This window comes from Lactuca sativa, chromosome 8, assembly GCF_002870075.4.
Source record: "Lactuca sativa cultivar Salinas chromosome 8, Lsat_Salinas_v11, whole genome shotgun sequence".
Taxonomy (NCBI): domain Eukaryota; kingdom Viridiplantae; phylum Streptophyta; class Magnoliopsida; order Asterales; family Asteraceae; genus Lactuca; species Lactuca sativa.
The window spans coordinates 295,686,051-295,704,174 of NC_056630.2; the positions used below are offsets into that span (position 1 = coordinate 295,686,051).

At 38.3% G+C, this 18,124-nt stretch overlaps 1 protein-coding gene across 1 annotated transcript; it reads right to left on the bottom strand.

Moving 5' to 3' along the window:
* Nucleotides 1–16,043: 16,043 nt before the first annotated feature.
* On the bottom strand, nucleotides 16,044–16,484 carry LOC111899247 (uncharacterized mitochondrial protein AtMg00810-like). Its single transcript, XM_023895115.1, has one exon. It carries the CDS (start codon nucleotides 16,482–16,484, stop codon nucleotides 16,044–16,046), a length of 441 nt encoding a protein of 146 aa, XP_023750883.1.
* Between the last annotated feature and the right edge of the window lie 1,640 nt (nucleotides 16,485–18,124).

Below are 18,124 nucleotides of genomic sequence, written 5' to 3' on the forward strand. Positions count from 1 at the left end.
CACCATCTCTATTACAATTCTCCATAACATTCGTTTCATCACTGTAACCCTTGAGACTCTCAGCAACTTCCACTGGGGTTTATGGTTACACAACCTCTGTGTTTATGATCTTAGTTTCGTGCCACTACGAACTCAGTGAAACCCAAAATTCAACACCAACGAATTGACGGTGACCAATTAACTTGATCAAGTTTTTACCAATGAATTGACGAATGTACCTTCATGAAATCTCAATTTCTTTTCTTTTTGCGTGGTTCCAATGAAATTGTTACACACCATAACATTTCTTCCCAAGGGATCCAGTTTTAAATTTTTATCTGAGATTTCATATTCATCCAAGCCACTACAGAATCACCTCAACCCTACTTGTTCAACAGACTACACTGGTCTCACAAGTACTTTGTTCACATTCGTTCTTATATCAAGAATTGAATTGATGAATCAAAGCGAAACCACCCTTAATTTACCTTATTAAAAGACGCCTTTCAACATTTATTAATGAATGTTTGATCGTAATTTAACGGGATTCCACACTAACACTTTGCGGTCTCTCTTGACCGTGAAGGAAGAGATTCGTGCCCGGGATCATCAGTTTTGTGTCATCATTGACATCATAGATAATCCTAAAAAGAGTTGCTTTATTTCTTTATTCATTTTACACTCTTTGCACGAAAATCCTAGATATTCAAAAAAAAAAAAAAAAAAAAAAAAAAAAGGACAGCAGATTAAAAAAAAAAAAGGGGAAGCGACAAAAGATGCTGACGCGGCGAAAGTTCAAAGGATAGAAATTCAAACGACGGTAAAAGGCGGGCGCGTAAATTTGAAGAGGCCGCGCTTTTTCTGACACTATTGGACGCGTGTGCAGTATTGAAGCGTCATCCATCTGGCATTAATGGCGCGTGTGGAAATGGAAACGGTTCTTCTCTCTGAACCGGCGCTTATTGGGCGGCGTAAACCTAGGAATCTGACACTCTCTCTCCTACGTGATAATCGCACGTCTCAACTGTCACCAATCAGTCACCCAAAAACCCTTCCGTATTTCCATAAGAGATTTGAAACGATTTTTCTCTCTCCTATCACCTACTATAAAAACCCATCAACACCACCTTTTACCTCTTTACTGCCCCCATAATTCCTAAAGCGAAATTCCTCCCACAACTCTCTCCCGGTCATCTTCTTCTCCACACCTGCAACAATGGCTGAATCTTCATCCGTTCATGCCACCTCTCAAATTCTTCCCATCAGACCTCAACAATGCCTTGTCATTGATCTGAACCCACTAGCCTATGATCCCTACATGTCGCCGGTTATTGAATGCCTCAAGTACTCCCAACTTGCTCCGGCATTGTCCAGGATTGAAACGGTGCCAATGGTGGCTCTATCTCAGGTCTATGCGACGGCCTACTACGACAAGGGCGTCGACAGGATCTTTTTCGAAGTGGCGGAACACAAAACGTCGATTTCTCGTCCCCGCTTCTGCAACATGCTTGGGTTTGCTGCAGACCCATCGCGCATTAACCCGGAGACGATTCCGGTTGGAATGTTATACAGCATGTTCTACAACATGGGCTACACGGAAGTTCTTACCTCCGTCGCCAGGTTCAAGAAGTCATGCCTACCACCACTGTGGAATGGGTTATTTACAGTTCTCTTCAAGGGACTGTCTGAACGGAGCTCAGGCTCGGACGGGGCTAGTCGTCTTTTCCTATCAATCATGTATGGGGTGTACAACGGGATCAACCTCGACTACGGGTCTGTCCTTTGGCAACAACTGATTCAGAGTCTTTCTTCCACTTCTCGACACTCTGAAGTGTCGCTGGCCCGGTTCTGGATCTTGATTACAAGATGGGCAATGGACAGGTTTGACGTCCCAACTGCTGACGGTGCACCGATGTCTTCTGTTGGTACGTTCCATACCAAGAAGATCATCGTATCCGATGCATCAAAATTCTCCTTCATTGGCTCTATCCCGAAGTCGATGTATGGCAGTGTGCCATCAGACAGCAGTATGATCAAGGCGATCAAGGAGTTAGGGCCATCTGGTCCGAGGGAACTAACACCGGACATGCTGCGATCAATTCATGATGCTGACAAACCAGTGGCAAGGGGTAAGAAGGCAGACAAGGGGAAGAAACCATCAAAAGCCCCAAAACCCACTCCCAAGAAACGCAAACAACCGAAGGCTGCTTCCTCTCCAAAACCGAAAAGGAGGAAAACCCAACCGAAACGGACGCTCGTCCTTTCCTCAACCTCCAGTGAATCCGAAGGTAGGAGTTCGGACTCTGAGGGGTCACAAGGAGACGAATCTCCACAAAGAGGCAACACACCCCCTCGGTCCCCAACCCCGGAGATGGAACTTCACCAATCCCCAGTTCCTTCCCCTCCACCCACTATTCCTATTTCCATTCCCACCATAACCCCTACTATACCACCAACCTCATTCCCTATACCACCACCCATATTCACCACATCAACCGAAACCCCACCTGTAACCGAACCTCCACAAACCGAAACCCATACACAATCACCACCCGAAACTAACCCCCCACCCACTCAACCTGCACCAACCAAACCAATAACACCCCCAACTTCCCCACCACCTCCATCTCCAGAAGACGCCTCCGATGGCGATGATCAATACCTCGGTGGTGACCATCTGAACTTTGATTCGGTATACTATAGTCCGTTTCAAGTTCAAAGTGATGAGGAGGATGATGCTCCTGTGACAAAGAAGCATCTCCGCGCACTGAACGAGAAGGTTGATCAACTTCTCGCCTCCTCTTCCAATCAGCAGTCATCATTATCTGAAGCGGCCCTTCAGAGAATTGTTGATGCCTTCTCTAGGGCTCAACATGACTCAGTAGCCTCTGCTACTGCTGCAATAGACGCCTCCACCCGAGCTTGTGAGGCGGCGACCGAAAAAGTCGATAAACTATTCCATGACGCTACAATCCTAATGCAGTCTATGCAGGAAAGCGCCGAAGCCACCAAAACAACACTGGAACCACTTGTTAATCAATTGGCCCAGTTTGTAAAGACGGAGTTATCCTCGTTCGCTACCCTCAGACAAAACCTTAGCGACGACAACTCGGCACTCCGTGTCTCCATTGAAGCCCGCTTGGCAAAGCTACAAGAGGATCTTGCGGCTGAAAATAAACTGATGGACGTCCTGGCGAGTAAGACTACTGCCCTCAAGGTCAAGAGCACCCAACTTTCCAACTCCGAACAACAATTGGAGGCTCTTCGATCCGAAAGGGAAATCATCAAGACGTGTGTTTCGGATGTCCACGCCGCTCTATCCAACATCCTGGAAGCACACGACCCCATTCTCAACCACTCGGTGAGGCGTACCCTCGCTGAGAAACTCTCTCCGGTCATGGCTCTCTTGAGTAAAATTGAAGGCCTACCCAGTTTCGTGTCCATTCCGAAACAAGGGGGAGATGAGAAGAAAGGATCGAAACCACCTCCTTCCTCAAAAGCAACTCACACAACCGAACCACCCCCAACTGGTCATGCCTCGGGTTCGGGTGTGAAGGACAAGGGCAAAAACATTGCAGAGGGAGGAGATGAAGATGAAGATGAAGATGAAGACAAGGAGACTATTGCGGACATGTTAAAGAGAAAGAACAGTCGCAATACTGATGACGATGTCAGTCGTGTGGCACGTGAAGCTGAAGAAGCCGAACGTAAACAAAAAGAAGCCAACGATCTCCTTGAGAGCCGAAAGCTGCTCTTCCCTGCCTGGACCAGGGATCGACTGATAAAAGAGGCCATAGAGACTCCAAGTATACTATGGCTCGAGCCGGTGATATCATTCGACTGCATCAACTCGGTCGATTCGCAATTTGATATGCCGCTGACACGAAAGGCGTTCATCTTCCACGTCTTCTCCAGCATTTTCGAAGTCCCGCATCCGAACGATGAGCTTGACAGGGAGCTCATTGACTTTTATCTGGAGGCCGCTCGCCCTCAATTCCTTACATGGAGCGCCCAAAAGATTGTCAATGTTCGGGTGATGAAGCCATTTGCTGTGGGGAGATTCACAAACATCAAGTTCAAGCTTATCCGAGGATCTGCAAGAACTGCTCACATGATCTCTCTGGCGGATCTGCCCAATCTGAACCCTCATGATTGGATAGTCTTGTACAACATCTTGCTGACAAACGAAGCCGAATATGGTCCCATCTTAGACCATGTCAAAAGGATGCTGGCATGCTATATCATGGAGGTGGCCCTAATGGATCAGGAGGTTGCCACAGTGTTTAAGAAGAAACCGAAAGTCAAGCCTGTGGGATCGGCCAGTGATCTAAACACGATGAAAATGGGCAAGATAGATTCGAGGCGAAACTCTGTGATGTTCATCAGAGCCGAAGGACAGAAATGTCTGTTCGCGTTAGCTGACAAGCACCTCTACACCACTACCTGCTTGGAACACGTCCTATCTATCGTCAAGCGGTGTAAGGACAATTCGGCTGATGACATCAAATATTTTGAAGATATGATCAATTGGTACATCCGGTTTAGACAGACCATCCTTTCCATAACCAAGTGTCTGTTTAGTACCGTGAAGAAGAAGGTACCAGCTTCAGCCGCCGGCCCAAGTAAGAAGTGATGGTCTCGCTCCAAATTGACGCAAAGGGGGAGATTGTTGGGCTGAAGTTCTGTTTTGTATTGCGTCTTTTGGGCTCGTAGATTAGCCTTGTATTCTCCGGTTTGGGCCTGTCCTACCGAGAGCCTTTTATGTATTGTATATAAGTTATCGCTTGCATGCATATTAGGTCAAGATTCAAGATTTCTGTTTTAGTGTTCCAGAGTTTACGATATTGCTCTCTTGTAATCTTCCAATCCTTTACAGTTGATGTTCTTAATCGAGCTCTTCTAAGGATTTTGTTTAATCATTCGACACGTTTGATTCAAGCTGTTTGTTCTTATTATTTCGTTCTGCCTTGTTATTTATATTGTGTTCTTGCAGTTTTGTATTCATATACTTGTTCACGATCTAATCGATCTTTATAGATTAAAAGTTATTAATTTTTTAATCTCATCAGTATGTTGCACGTTCGTAGATTTGGCCTCGACGTCTCGGACCGCTAGTATGTCCCAAGTATGAGCCCTAAGTTGGCTCGGCTAGGTTGACTCGCTGACTTTGACCTTTGACCAGAGTTTGATGATGTTTAAACTACAGTTATTTTGGGTATTTTGAACGGTTAATTGAAATTAGTTGTTTGGTTTTGGTTAGGTGATCGTTGAGCCAATTTTCAGGATGGATATTTATTCAGCTCGTATTCAGACTGAGAGGTGAGTTTTCCTTAATGTACCCGTGGGTCGAAGGCACCAATGTCAGCCCACTAGATTTTTTATCCTGGATAGGATAGGCTTATGCTAGTATGTAGTTGGTTAGTAGATCTGCATGATTAGCTTTAGTTACTGATTTTGTGTTATGATTATATGTTCATATGATGACATATTGTGTTGGGTTGAGGCGGTCTTGCTTTGTGCTGTAGGCAAAGAAACCCCAGGACGATTGGATAGGTTGTAGGCCCTGTGAGGCAGTCCAGTCAGGCTGGCGGCCCTTTAAGCGGTCTGGATAGGCTGTAGACCCTACGAGGCGGTCCAGATAGTTATTGGTCCTGTAAGGCAGTCTATTTAGGTTGGTTGTTCATCTTATATGCTTATTTGTTATGTGGTGTGTTGGTACTTTGGGGGAACGTACTAAGCTTTGGCTTACAATTTTAGTTTATGGTTTCAGGTACTTTATAGGATCTTGGGAATGCAAAGGCGTGATTGTATACAACTTCATGTTTTGTCACTGGACCTTGGGGAAAAATCTGAATTGGAAATAATACTTTTGAAACAATGACTATTTTTGTAAACAATGATGATAAATGGTTGATTTAGAAAATTTAAAATTTATTGTGAGTTTGAGTGTTAAAAGTTGATATTACAGCCTTGGTTTGAGAGTATTGGATGTACATTCATGCGAATCCAGAATCAAACTAGGGAACTGCAAAAGTTTTTAAACTGATTTTTTAAATTATTTTCAAAAACATCAAAGGAAGGATGCGATGTGTACAATCAGCCGAAGCAAGAAAGTATACCCAAGTTACCCACACCGTTATTTGATATTGTGGTTATGCTATAACAACATGCTAGTTGTAGGATATGGATCTTCAGAAATTGCATGATAGAATTGTCTGATATATAATGCCTTATTTCCTATTGTGTAATGTCCAAAAAATAAGACCATAAAATTTCATTTTTAATCAAATAAAAACAGCGCTCAAAACATTGTCCATACAAGTTTAACAAAGTTAGTTTATAAATATTATTTCAAATCAGAGTAAATAATAAATGCTTAAACATGTGGTGCATGCCCTGCAATCATCTGGAGCTCCCTTGTTTGAAAATTGTAGTACTTGAAACACAAACTAAAAATTGTAAGCACAAAGCTTTGTGAGTTCCCCCAACATACCTCATACAACACAAAATATTGTCAGGCATATCTAGATGTCGGACCTAGCCTTCCGAGCATATCTGGGTGCTCGACCTACCCTGCCAGGCATATATGGGTGCCCTAACTTTTCCGGATGCAGTACAAAAATTTTCAAAATATTTTTGTCTATTATCGTGCAACTACTAAAATTTTAGGTGACACCCCTACTATGAAATCTTACGTCCACCCCTGACCTGAACAAATGGACATAAATTTATTCAAATGAACATATATACAAAAAAAGACAATGTGAATACCTTATTTCTTTAATATCCTTTTCCACCATTATTTCCCTTTCGATAACACAAAATGGAAAATTAACACCAACATACTTCCATCAACAATATTTTGCACTTTCAAGCCCTAAAATGTAAAAAGATTGCATCATAACTTATAACAGTCATATTAAGATAAATTAATGTTGTTAAAGAAATTGGTTCATCGGGGAGCATTTATTCCTAAACTTAGCGAAAAGGTTTTGGCTGATGTCAACCAAATAATAAGTGAAGCAATGACCTAAGAGTGAAGTTAAAGATCCTTCCAACTACAATGCTAATGCAAATCCTTCTAAAAGCTTACACATTTTAACATCTTCTAGACTTAAACGGCCAAAACCACTCAAACCATAGGTAATCATGTCTTTTTGTCAAATCAGTTTCTCTAGATCCGTCTCCGTCTTCACCTTCAAGCAGATGTCTCCTATGTAACAACTCCCTCTATGTGTATTTTCTCTTTAATTTTCTAATTAATCCAAAGCTTCTTACTTTTGTTTTCGGCAACCAGTTCCTTTTTTTAAGTCTTCCCACTCAGAATATCAAACCACAACATCAAGAACATTTCTTTGTTTTAAAACATTAATGTGGGCGTTCAAGCATATAATTGCATTTTTTTCATAATCAAACAAAAAATGCCACACATTGAATAATCATCACAGACATAGCAACTTACTTTGATTTCTATTTCTTACTTTCTTTCTTTATTTTTCTTATACTTGCTACAGAGGAGTAAAATGAAAGTAATAACAATAAAGTTTCATTTTATTGCTATACAACATACAATCCAAGCACGACATACTTACATGTGATGGCTTATGTAAAATGAATGCTTTATAACATGAAGAAAGTACAATTTATCACACATCTTTATAAGAAACATATTTGAAGCTTCATAAGCAATATTACTGCTATCCTAATGTCATATGATAGGAAATGTCTGATGATCTCCTTCAGACATCCACTATGAGCATCATAAAAAATGAATTTAGAGGTAATAATAACACAAGTGGCTGCCATGTAAATTTTTATCCCAAAAAATCATTGTTCCTTATAAACACAAAAATTAATATTACATCTCCTATCAAGTGGAAAAATTTAGTACAACTCTATCTTTGTACTATTTTTTTTTATCACAAAACCATATAAAATAAGGATATAAGTAACATTTCTTGAGAAATATAGAAAGATATGAGGGTATATGCTTAAGATAAAACTGTAAAACTATTACCTTTCCAGCTTTATCCTCCCTGAGTCCATGATTGTATGAAAAAAGATCTGATTACACAGCGACAAGGCTTGAAAACTCAAACCTTGAGTTAATGCTTAAGATCAATGTCTACTTCCGATTCAGAGTTCCAGTAAAGTATGGTAAGAACAGTCAAGATTGAAGAGAAAGTTCAACAAAGTACTTTAAGTATTAAATATGGAACTATGAGTATAATCAAAGTAAAGACAATAATTGAACACAAAGAATGCTTGATTGATTTGAGTGAAAAGTGAAAGTGAAGTAAATGTAAGTATCTATCTTTGGAGCAACAATATGTTTACTATTCTTGTCATTAAACACTTCTTATATAGGAGAAACTGGTACATCGTACAAACCAAAATACAGACATAGGACCGGATAAAAGACTCACTTCTGACAGTCTGATTATCCCATTTGACGAAAAGACTAAGTCATATGTACTGTTACATCAAGTAAAAGACAAGAATAATTAATGATCAAAGGATGCACTATCTCGGAAGACTTCTTCATTCTGTACCATGATCTCTACTACAGACACCAACTTTATCTCTAACCACAGATTGATCTCGCACCTCATCCCACTTCGAACCTAATACTAACTTCAAAACATTCAAAGACTAGAAATTGCTAGAGGTTCACTTTTAGGTTCCAAAAATCTCCTCCTATGTAAACTTAGCAATACATTCGGCTTAGTTTGAATCTTCCTTGATGAACACATACACCGTGGATATCCAATCTCTGACTTTAATGTACCACTGCAATTGACTTATGAACTTGGCTTTTACATGTTCTGGTGCTTTGGACTTGGATGCACGATTAATGAATTTCCGAAGCGCCTTGGAGGAGATGAAGTGTTTGTCAGGGACTCGTAAGAAGTCCTTTTTGTTTGATTTTCTTTGAAGATAGACAAATCAAAGCACTGGTTCGTCAATTGGTACCTTTGCCAGTATCTCAGCTTCTAGCAACTTGAAGTTAATTTTGGCCAAGTATTTTTCAGCTTCGAACAGATGTACCAATTCGAAATCGCACTGACAGAATTCAGATACATAGTCTTTAAGGAAGCTTAGAGTTGTATGGTAAGCTTCCATGCTAAGATCATTGACTTGGTGGCTTCTGAAGTGTGCAACTAGTTCCAGGATGTCGTTTAGATTGATTGATGGTTTTTTGAGTTAATTTGTTTCGGAAGATGTGGAATCGGAATAGCTTGCAATTGAGTTTGAATGTAGTCAGAATTTTCCTTCCGAATATGGAAATCTTGGTGATCGATCCTTTTCCGAGACCATACTTCTTTTTGAGGAAGTGCATTCTTGGAATAAAAGGTCTTTAGTCTTTCACGTTCAGTTCGGATGATTATTTTTGCATCATCTTCCAGATGGATAGGTGCAAAATATATATAGAACTTGCTGTAAGGAGAAAGAGGCAAGTCGATCTCATCCGAGTCTTGGTTGGGGAGATCATAATACATAAAAGACACTATGTCTACGTCTTGCAGTATCCTATCTCTAAGGGAGAGATCCCTAGCACCAGATGCGGATTGCTATCTTTGAAGGATTGGATCTGGAAGCTTTCCTCGAGTGCTCGATTAATTTCTTCCTAGGAGCAACCAAAATTTTGTTTTGGACGTGGTCCGGAGTGATGAAATTTTGAGATGGGCTTTTTGCCTTTGTATTTTTGTTTTTGGAGGGCGGAGAGGATGTATTGCATGTTCTCATCAACAACGAATTTCAAAGGAGAAGAAGGTAGGGGCTCTTCCAGAATATCATCTGGCTTCAGAAGAGGAGATCCCTCATCAATAGGAGCAATCTTTGGAGGTGAGACCGGAGGTAGCATTGATGTGGAGGCTCGAAAGGATTCAGCGACTAGTTTGTATTTAGCATTAGGTTCTTCTCTTCTTCTTTGAAGTGCATTGGCTAGAGTTGGTGGCCATGAGATTGTCGACCAGATCCGTTGCTCTTCTCAGAGAGTATTTTTGTTGGATACTGCTCCGCAGCTGAGAGCCCAATGATGGCATTGAAAATGTACTTGTCTTCATCATCATCATCATTATGTGGAGAACCTGAAAGAAGTTGAAGTGAATCATCAGAGTCTTCATCTCAGAGTCAGAACTCCTAGACAGGTTTCCAAGGCTGATTTCGCTAGCTAGGTCCACATCCCTCTCTTGTAACGGAGGATCCTAATACCGTTGCAAGAAAAGAAGATTCCTTAAGTTCCGAGAATCGTTCGAACACCTTTTGAAAGCTTGTGTTTATTTGCAATATTAAGGCATCATAGGCTTCAACCGTTGGAGCCTGAGCTTTGAGGTGATCAAAGAGGTTTCCAAGAATCGAAAGAATCTCGTCAAATTTGTGGTTTGGAACATCAAAAATGTTCCAGGATGCTTTGAGAAGCTTGATGAGGACTTGCTGCATGATCAGACTCAATTCATCTTTCTTCTGGATCTCCTTCTCTAGTCTCTGAATCTGTTTCTCATGACGAACATGAGTTTGTTTGATAAGGCTGTTGGTGGCACTAACTAAATCATCATGAACTATGAGCATCTGGGTGATTGTGTCGAGATAGTGATCGACACAGGCATCATACTTGTGTTCCACTTCCTTAATAGTGTGCTTGATTCGGAGAGAGATGAGTTGATCAAGCTGGGCTTCACTTTCAACAACAGTGGGTCCGGACTTGTTTGTTTCGGACAGAGATTTAGGATTGCATCAAACTTGGAATCCAGTCTGGAAACCTTATCGTCAATCTTGGCATTTAGTCCGGCCACGGAGGTTTCTATGGCATCAACCTTCTTCATGGTGTCAGAGACATTGTCTCGGAGTTCCAAGATGGAAAAAGGATCAACGTAATTGCCTGCATATGATCCTATGTCTGAAGTGGAGGTCCGAGACGTGTTTTTGTCAACTCCTTTATTCACCGAAGGTTTCGAGGCGGGGCCTGGTTTGCTTGTAGTAGCCGTAGTGTCTTACTTGGGAGTGGACTATGTTTCAGTTCCGAGATGTGACTGAGGATTATCATCAATTATGATCTCTTCATCAATCGGTTCGTAAGAGGAAGAAGTGAGTTCGAAATCAAAATTAAGTCTTGAAGAGGATGGCTTTGATGAAATGATGAAAGAGGTGAGCTGAGGAAGAATAGTAATCGAGGCTCCTATATCGTCAAACATGACCTCTTCTACATGTTCTTCATTTGGATCAGAGTGAAAACTGTCATTATGTTTAGTCTTAGAAGGATCGTCAGAGTTGATGTTACCTTGAGTCTCTCTGGATGCAAACTCGAGATATGTTACATCATCAGCTAGAGCAATGAAGGGCAATTTTCTTTGAATGGCCTTGTTCCTTATTGAGATGAGAGTTTCTTCAACTTGAGGTCTGCTGAGTTCAGGGTACCTAGAATGAGCCCTGTCAACAAAATCTTCCCACAATGGATCATTAGTTCCTGGTCGTCCTGTACCCTTACCGGGTATTAGACCAGTTAAGGCATCCAAGGTAGGATCGACTACTCCCATTTCGGAATGCTTGGGGTCCAAATCAGGGATCTCGAACCATGCTTGTGTAGAAAGAATTAGGTTTTCCAAAGGCACACGTGGGTTTGCTCCAAGGGAGGCAAGAAACTTTCTTCAACACCGGAAACACCTTGTTGGGAAGGTGAGGCTTGATTACTTGAAGACTCCTCGTGGGTATGTGCTTGTGATTTTGAAACTTTGAGGGGTACCTCGGAAGAGTGGGCAGGAGGCGTAAGTGGATGGCCAGAGTCAGCCGTAATGTCTTTAACTCCTTCCTATTGGGAGGAGGAACTGACTTTGGTTCTCTTTTTGGCTTTGGGCTTTTAGGGAGAAGATTTATGCTTGACGGACTTCTTTTGCTTACCTCCTGATGGAACTCCATTGGCCATGTCCGAGATAGGCTCAACAGAGACATGGATGGATTGTGTAGGGCTATACCCAATCGAAGTCTATTTAATGTTGTTTTCAATAAATGGACTCGGATGGTAGGATGGCTACCATATGTTCCAGTAAATGTCTAATAGGTCCGAAAGACGTTTGGTCCGAAAGGAGATAATATTTGATAGTTTTAAAAGTAAGAAGTACCTCTTCCGGAAGATCAACTGCATTGGGTGCTAAATCCGCACTGATCTTTAAGTCGCATTCTAAATCATCGCTAAGTGTAACTTCTCTATCAAATAAATAAGGGATTAGGAACAATTTTTTCACTTCCGGATTGACTACTAAATTGGAAAAAGGTATATTCAGAAATAAGAAGGGGTAGCACGAACGAAGATAAGCAATCAAGGTTAAGTTCCTAATGATACGTACTAAGTCACTTAAGTTCCAAAATTTCCCAAACTTTGCATTTCAGTTTTAATTGAAGTCAAAGATCTTAAGATAAGTTTTCTTGCATTTTTTAAATGTCTAGCTATTTTTCACCATTTTAATTTCTTGGATAATCATAAAATCATGAAAAATACTAAACAGTTAATAAAAATTACCAAACTACTGATTTTGGTTGTAACTGTGTTAAAACACTTACAGAGAAATTTTCATGGAATATAGATGTGTATAACCATTTTAACTACATTTAATTTTCTAGATAGATATAAATTCATGAAAAATATAATTAAGTTAAGTCAATCTCTCAAATTTTGTACGTTACTGATATCTAACATATATAAAAATATAAAAATGGATTTTCAAATAGTTTAACATGGTTTTTCGGATTTTTGTGTATTTATTCAATCAAAATAAAGAAAAATAGAAAACAGTTTCAAGAATTCCCCAATTTTTTTTACTAGTGTTATTACGTATATAAAAAGTTGGGAACAATATAAAAGTTGGTTTCCAAATAGTTTAGATATTTTCTTTGTTTTATTCATTTAAATAAGCATTAATTCGCAAATAATTATTAAACAGTTAAGGAAAACTATCAAACATTTTGTAAACTTCATATATAGTATACATAATCTGAAAAAATTACCAAAATTAGTTTTCAAATAGTTTAACCCAATTTTATGATTTTTTTCTGTTTATTTTAGCAAAAATAAAGATAATTAGGAAACAGTACGTAAAATTTTCCGAACTTGGTGTTCCACATTCACTAAACAAATATAATCCGGAAAAAATCCAAAGGTAATTTTCATATGTAGGATTCTGATTTTCATAATTTATGTGTATTTAATAAGTAAAAATTGGAATAAATAGTAAAAATTTAGGATAATTCCTGAAAATTTTTGTAAAGTTATTTGATATTGTATATAATATGAGAAAAATATCAAGAGTCATTTGTAAAAGTGGAATCCGATTTTTTGATTTATGAATGTTTAATCTTAGGAAAATAGAATAAAGATATCATACATGAGAGAAAAAATCATACAACTTTCTATATAGGATTATAATGGAATATAAGATTATCTGATAAATTTTGGATGAGAAAAACTATTTTTCCTAATTTTAGTCCTTTATAAAAGAAAAACTCATAGAAAAATATAAATACATTAGTAATAATCCCCAAAATGTTTTTATAAGCATGGAAAATGACCTAGAAGATGTAAAAATTATTAAATGCTCTTTTAATATCTTGCAATTTGGTTTTATAATTTATTTCAGTTAATCATAAAGAAAATTAAAAATCATAGAAAACAGTAATAAAAATTGATGAAACTTCATGAGAGATGTTTATTAACCTTAAGGGTTATCCAAGAATTTATTCTATGTTTATGGACCTCAGAAAGTATTTTATATGAATTATTGCTCTATTTTCTTGCAATAATTATAGTAATTCGAGAATAATGAATTATTTTCGGAAAATATATAGATCATCTTATTTTGTTGTTTGGATTCTAGGAAAAATCATATTTGAATAAAAAAGAAATTTTAGATATTTATTCGGGAATAAATCCTTTATCAACAGATTTGAAAGCTTTTAACAACAAACTTGATCATCTAGCATCAAAGCTTGAAGATCATCACATACATGTTTGTTTGAAGAAAATTCATGAGTTTGAAATGTTCAAAAGTCATTTTTTGAAAGAAAAATTAGGATGTATGTGGTGTTTTTCCTCCAAAATGTGAAGAAAAGTGCATTTCCTTGATCGTGACTTAGGTTTCGGTCATGGGACTTCATCGTCTACAACATGCATATTGTTTTTGGGAGAAATCCTACCACCATCATCATCAAAACTGTGAGTAGGTGCAAGTGTTCATGATTTTACAATATAATGGAGTAGAATAAGGAGAAATTGTAAGAAAATAGTAAAACTTAAAGGAAAAGTGAAGTAGAAATCGATTTTACCTTCAAGAACACCACAAGATGGTGAAGATTTCAAGTTTAAGAAGTGTTTTTGGTTTCAGGAAAATTTTCGTGAGTTTGAGAGACAAGAAGATAGAAAATAGAGTGGTGGTAATGAAGACTGTGACAGAGAAGGAGAGGTAGAGTCAGAGAATGATAAATTGTTTTGGGAATCCAATTTTTGAAGTATGAGAGAGGGTGGCCGATTTTGAGGGTATAATGCCATCCTTCTCTTTTACGTTTATAAACAAATTCAATTCTTTTATAAATATATCAAACCATTTATAAAATATACAACCTAATCAAGTTTTTATTCATGAAACCTTGATTTTTGACTTATAAATTAAGGGTAAATGTTAATAACTTAATTTTTATTTTCCTTGATGATATTTTCCAAAATTTAATTATTTTAAAGTGATACTATATGGTTCATAACAAAATTTATGGAGTTTTAGGTGTTAAAGTTTATAAAATTGAGTTGTTTGGGCTTTTAGGGTTTGAGAGTTTAATACATCTTTGGATATAAAAAAAATTGAATCTTTGAGACTTCAATTTATTTTTGTGTTTCCTAAATCTTATTCAAGTTAGAAATAATTTTTGTAATTTTATTTTATTTTTTTGATTTATTGGCATTCTATGTAGTCGTTTCGAGATTCAAGTGAAATTGAGGAATTTAGTATACTAGTCCTAGTTTTCAACTTTGACTTAAGTTCCTACGAGACTCGTACCTAATTTATACCACTAGGTCAAGTGCATGATGTGTGTATATGATTCATGAAAAGGTGTTCTTTCCAAGGAATGAACCGAATTTGAATAGTTGTTACAGTTAAACTAACTTTAGAAGTCACATACCAATGTGAAATCTAAGTACACTATCCTTCGATTCTACTTGTTTCCAAGTTTTTAGTAGGTTATAACATAACTCCTAGTTACAAAGTCTAGTATGTGTCGTGCCTATATATGCAACTAAGTTTATTCAAATCTAGAATTGTCTCAAATTTTGACGGTTGTCACACACCATATGAGTCATAAGGTCCGTAATGAATTTTTAAAAAGACTTAGGAGCCAAGAGCCCGGAGTGAAAAAAAATTTAAAAAAATTCCAGAGTAAAATTTTGAAAAGATTTCGGAGTTAAAGGTTTGGAGTGAAATTTTTGAAAAACTCCGACATATTATTTCGGACAGGGTGAGAGAAGAGAGTTCAATACCGTTCCGGACTTGAATTTCGGGATGATCTTATGAAGTAAGTTCCAAGGTGAGATTGATACCAATCTGACTATATTGGTTATGGATTCCATAAGACAAAGTGAGTTGTACAACTTAAAACTACAAGAGGTGGTTAGACAAAAAGACACGTAAAATGATCCAATTTATTCTGAGAGGTGACAGTTCCGAGATGGATTAAAATTTGATTTCGGAACTTTTAAGTTTTCTAATGTTACCATCAAAGAGTGCAAACTTGTAGAAAGAACTGAGGATTAGGCATCATCATACCCTTTTTATTTAGAAAACCATTGAATTTGGTTTCGTCTAATGCCTTAGTAAAGACATCAGCAATTTCATTGTCAGATGGAACAAAAATAAGTTCAATGTTAACATTTAAAACATGATATTTAATAAAATGGTACCATATATCAATGTGCTTTGTCATTGAGTGCTGAATTGGATTATGAGAAATGGCAATGACACTTTAGGAATCACAACATGTTGGAATTTGTTGAAACCGGTAACCATAGTCTAGGAGCTGTGATTTCATCCAAAGAACTTGAGATGTACAGCAGGCAGCAGCATGTATTCCGCTTCAGCTGTTGAGAGTGCAATGTAGTTTTCTATCTTCAATAACCAGCTAACCAAATGACCACCTAAAAATTGACAACCACCAGATGTGATTTTTCGATCCAATTGAAGACCACCATAGTTCGAATCACAATATGCTTGAAGAATAAAACTTCCATTTGCTGGGTACCAGATTCCGAGACTCTTTGTACCGTTGAGGTATCGAAATATTTGCTTAATAGCTAAGAGATGAGACATTTTTGGGTTAACTTGAAATATGGCACACAATAATGTTGAAAACATGATGTCCAAACGACTTGTTGTAAGATAGAGTAGCGATCCAATCATTCCTCTATATTTCTTTTCATCAACCGCAACACCTGAAGGGTCCGAAAGTATTTTATGTCTGAATCCCATGGGTACCTTGGCAGAGGCACATGTGTCCACTGAGTATTTCTTGAGGAGTTCCGAGATGTATTTTTCTTGGTGAATGAAAATTTCTCAATTGGTTTGTTTGACTTGAAGACCAAGGAAAAAGCTCAATTCACGATTCATACTCATTTGAAAACGATTGATCACTAGCTTAGCAAAGTCAGCTACCATTGACGAATTCGTGGATCCAAAAATGATATTGTCAACATAAATTTGGACAATCATAAGGTGTTTTCCATTTGAGCTTTAGAACAGGGTGGGATCAAGAATACCCCTTTGGAAACTAGATCTCTTAAGAAAGTCGGTAAGAGTCTCGTACCAAGCGCGAGGAGCTTGGTTAAGGCTATAAACAACTTTTCGGAGTTTGTAGCAGTAGTTCAAATATGAGAGATTGATAAAACTGGGAGGTTGTTGGAGATAGATTTCGTATCTAATTCACCAGTTAAAAAAGCACTTTTGACGTCCATCTGGTAAACCTTAAATCCTTTGTGAGTAGCATAACCAAGGAAGATTCTGCTCGCTTCAAGATGAGCAACATGAGCAAAGGTCTCATCGTAGTCAAGCCTTTCTATCAGTGCTAATCCTTTGACCACGAATATTGCTTTATTCCAGATGGTAACTCCTACGCCATCTTCTTTCTTCCGAAACACCCATCTACTACCAATAATGGGATGGTTCTAAGGAGGAGGTACGAGAGTCCATACTTAATTTCTATCGAATTCTGCTAGTTTTTCCTGCATAGTTGTAATCCAATCAGCATGTTCTAATGCCTCTTTAATGGATTTGGGTTCAACCATTAAAATAAATGCCAAAATATGCATTCATTTTGAACACTTGTGGCAGAACGATTTTATACATCGGCATTAGGATTTCCAATAACTTGGTTTGGAGGGTGATCCTTGATCCATATGTTTAATCTCCGAAGTTCTTGAGTAGCAGAAGATCCTATATCAACAATGGGGTTGAGTTGCTCCCCCTGAATAATTTGAACTTGTGGATGATGCTCCCCCTGAACATTTGAATAGGATAAGTTGACATCGTCATCAAGTGGGAAATCAAAGAAATTTACATCATCATCATTGTTGATAGGATTAGAGTCGAATTCAGCAGCTACATCTTGGAATCCATCCACATTTGATTCAAGGGAAGGTTGACCATTCTCCCCCTCAACCTGAGAGTGTTGAAATGGTTCAAATAAAATGGAGGAAAACTGGGTGTGGGACCTGAAACATTTTGGGAAACCAGAGTTGTGGTTGATGAGGTTTGTCTTGTTCGAGATTCCAAATGAAGAGCTATTTTCGTAGGTCCGAACAAGGTTTCAAAGTGAACTTCATAAATCGTTTATTGGTCCGGAAATCCAAGAGATGGAGCATCGGACTCCATGATGTGGGTTGTGACATGCGTTGGGCCAGAAATCCGAAAGAAATTGTCGTCAAAGGTGACATTAAAGCTTTCTTCAAGAACTCAAGTTTGACGATTAAGAAGTCGATAAGCATTTGATTTAGCAGAGTATCCAAGAAAGATAGCTTCATCAGCTTTGGGTTGGAACTTTGTAAGATGATCAGGATTGTTCTTGATGAAGCATCTACATCCAAAAACGTGAATCAAGGAGATACTTGGCTTTC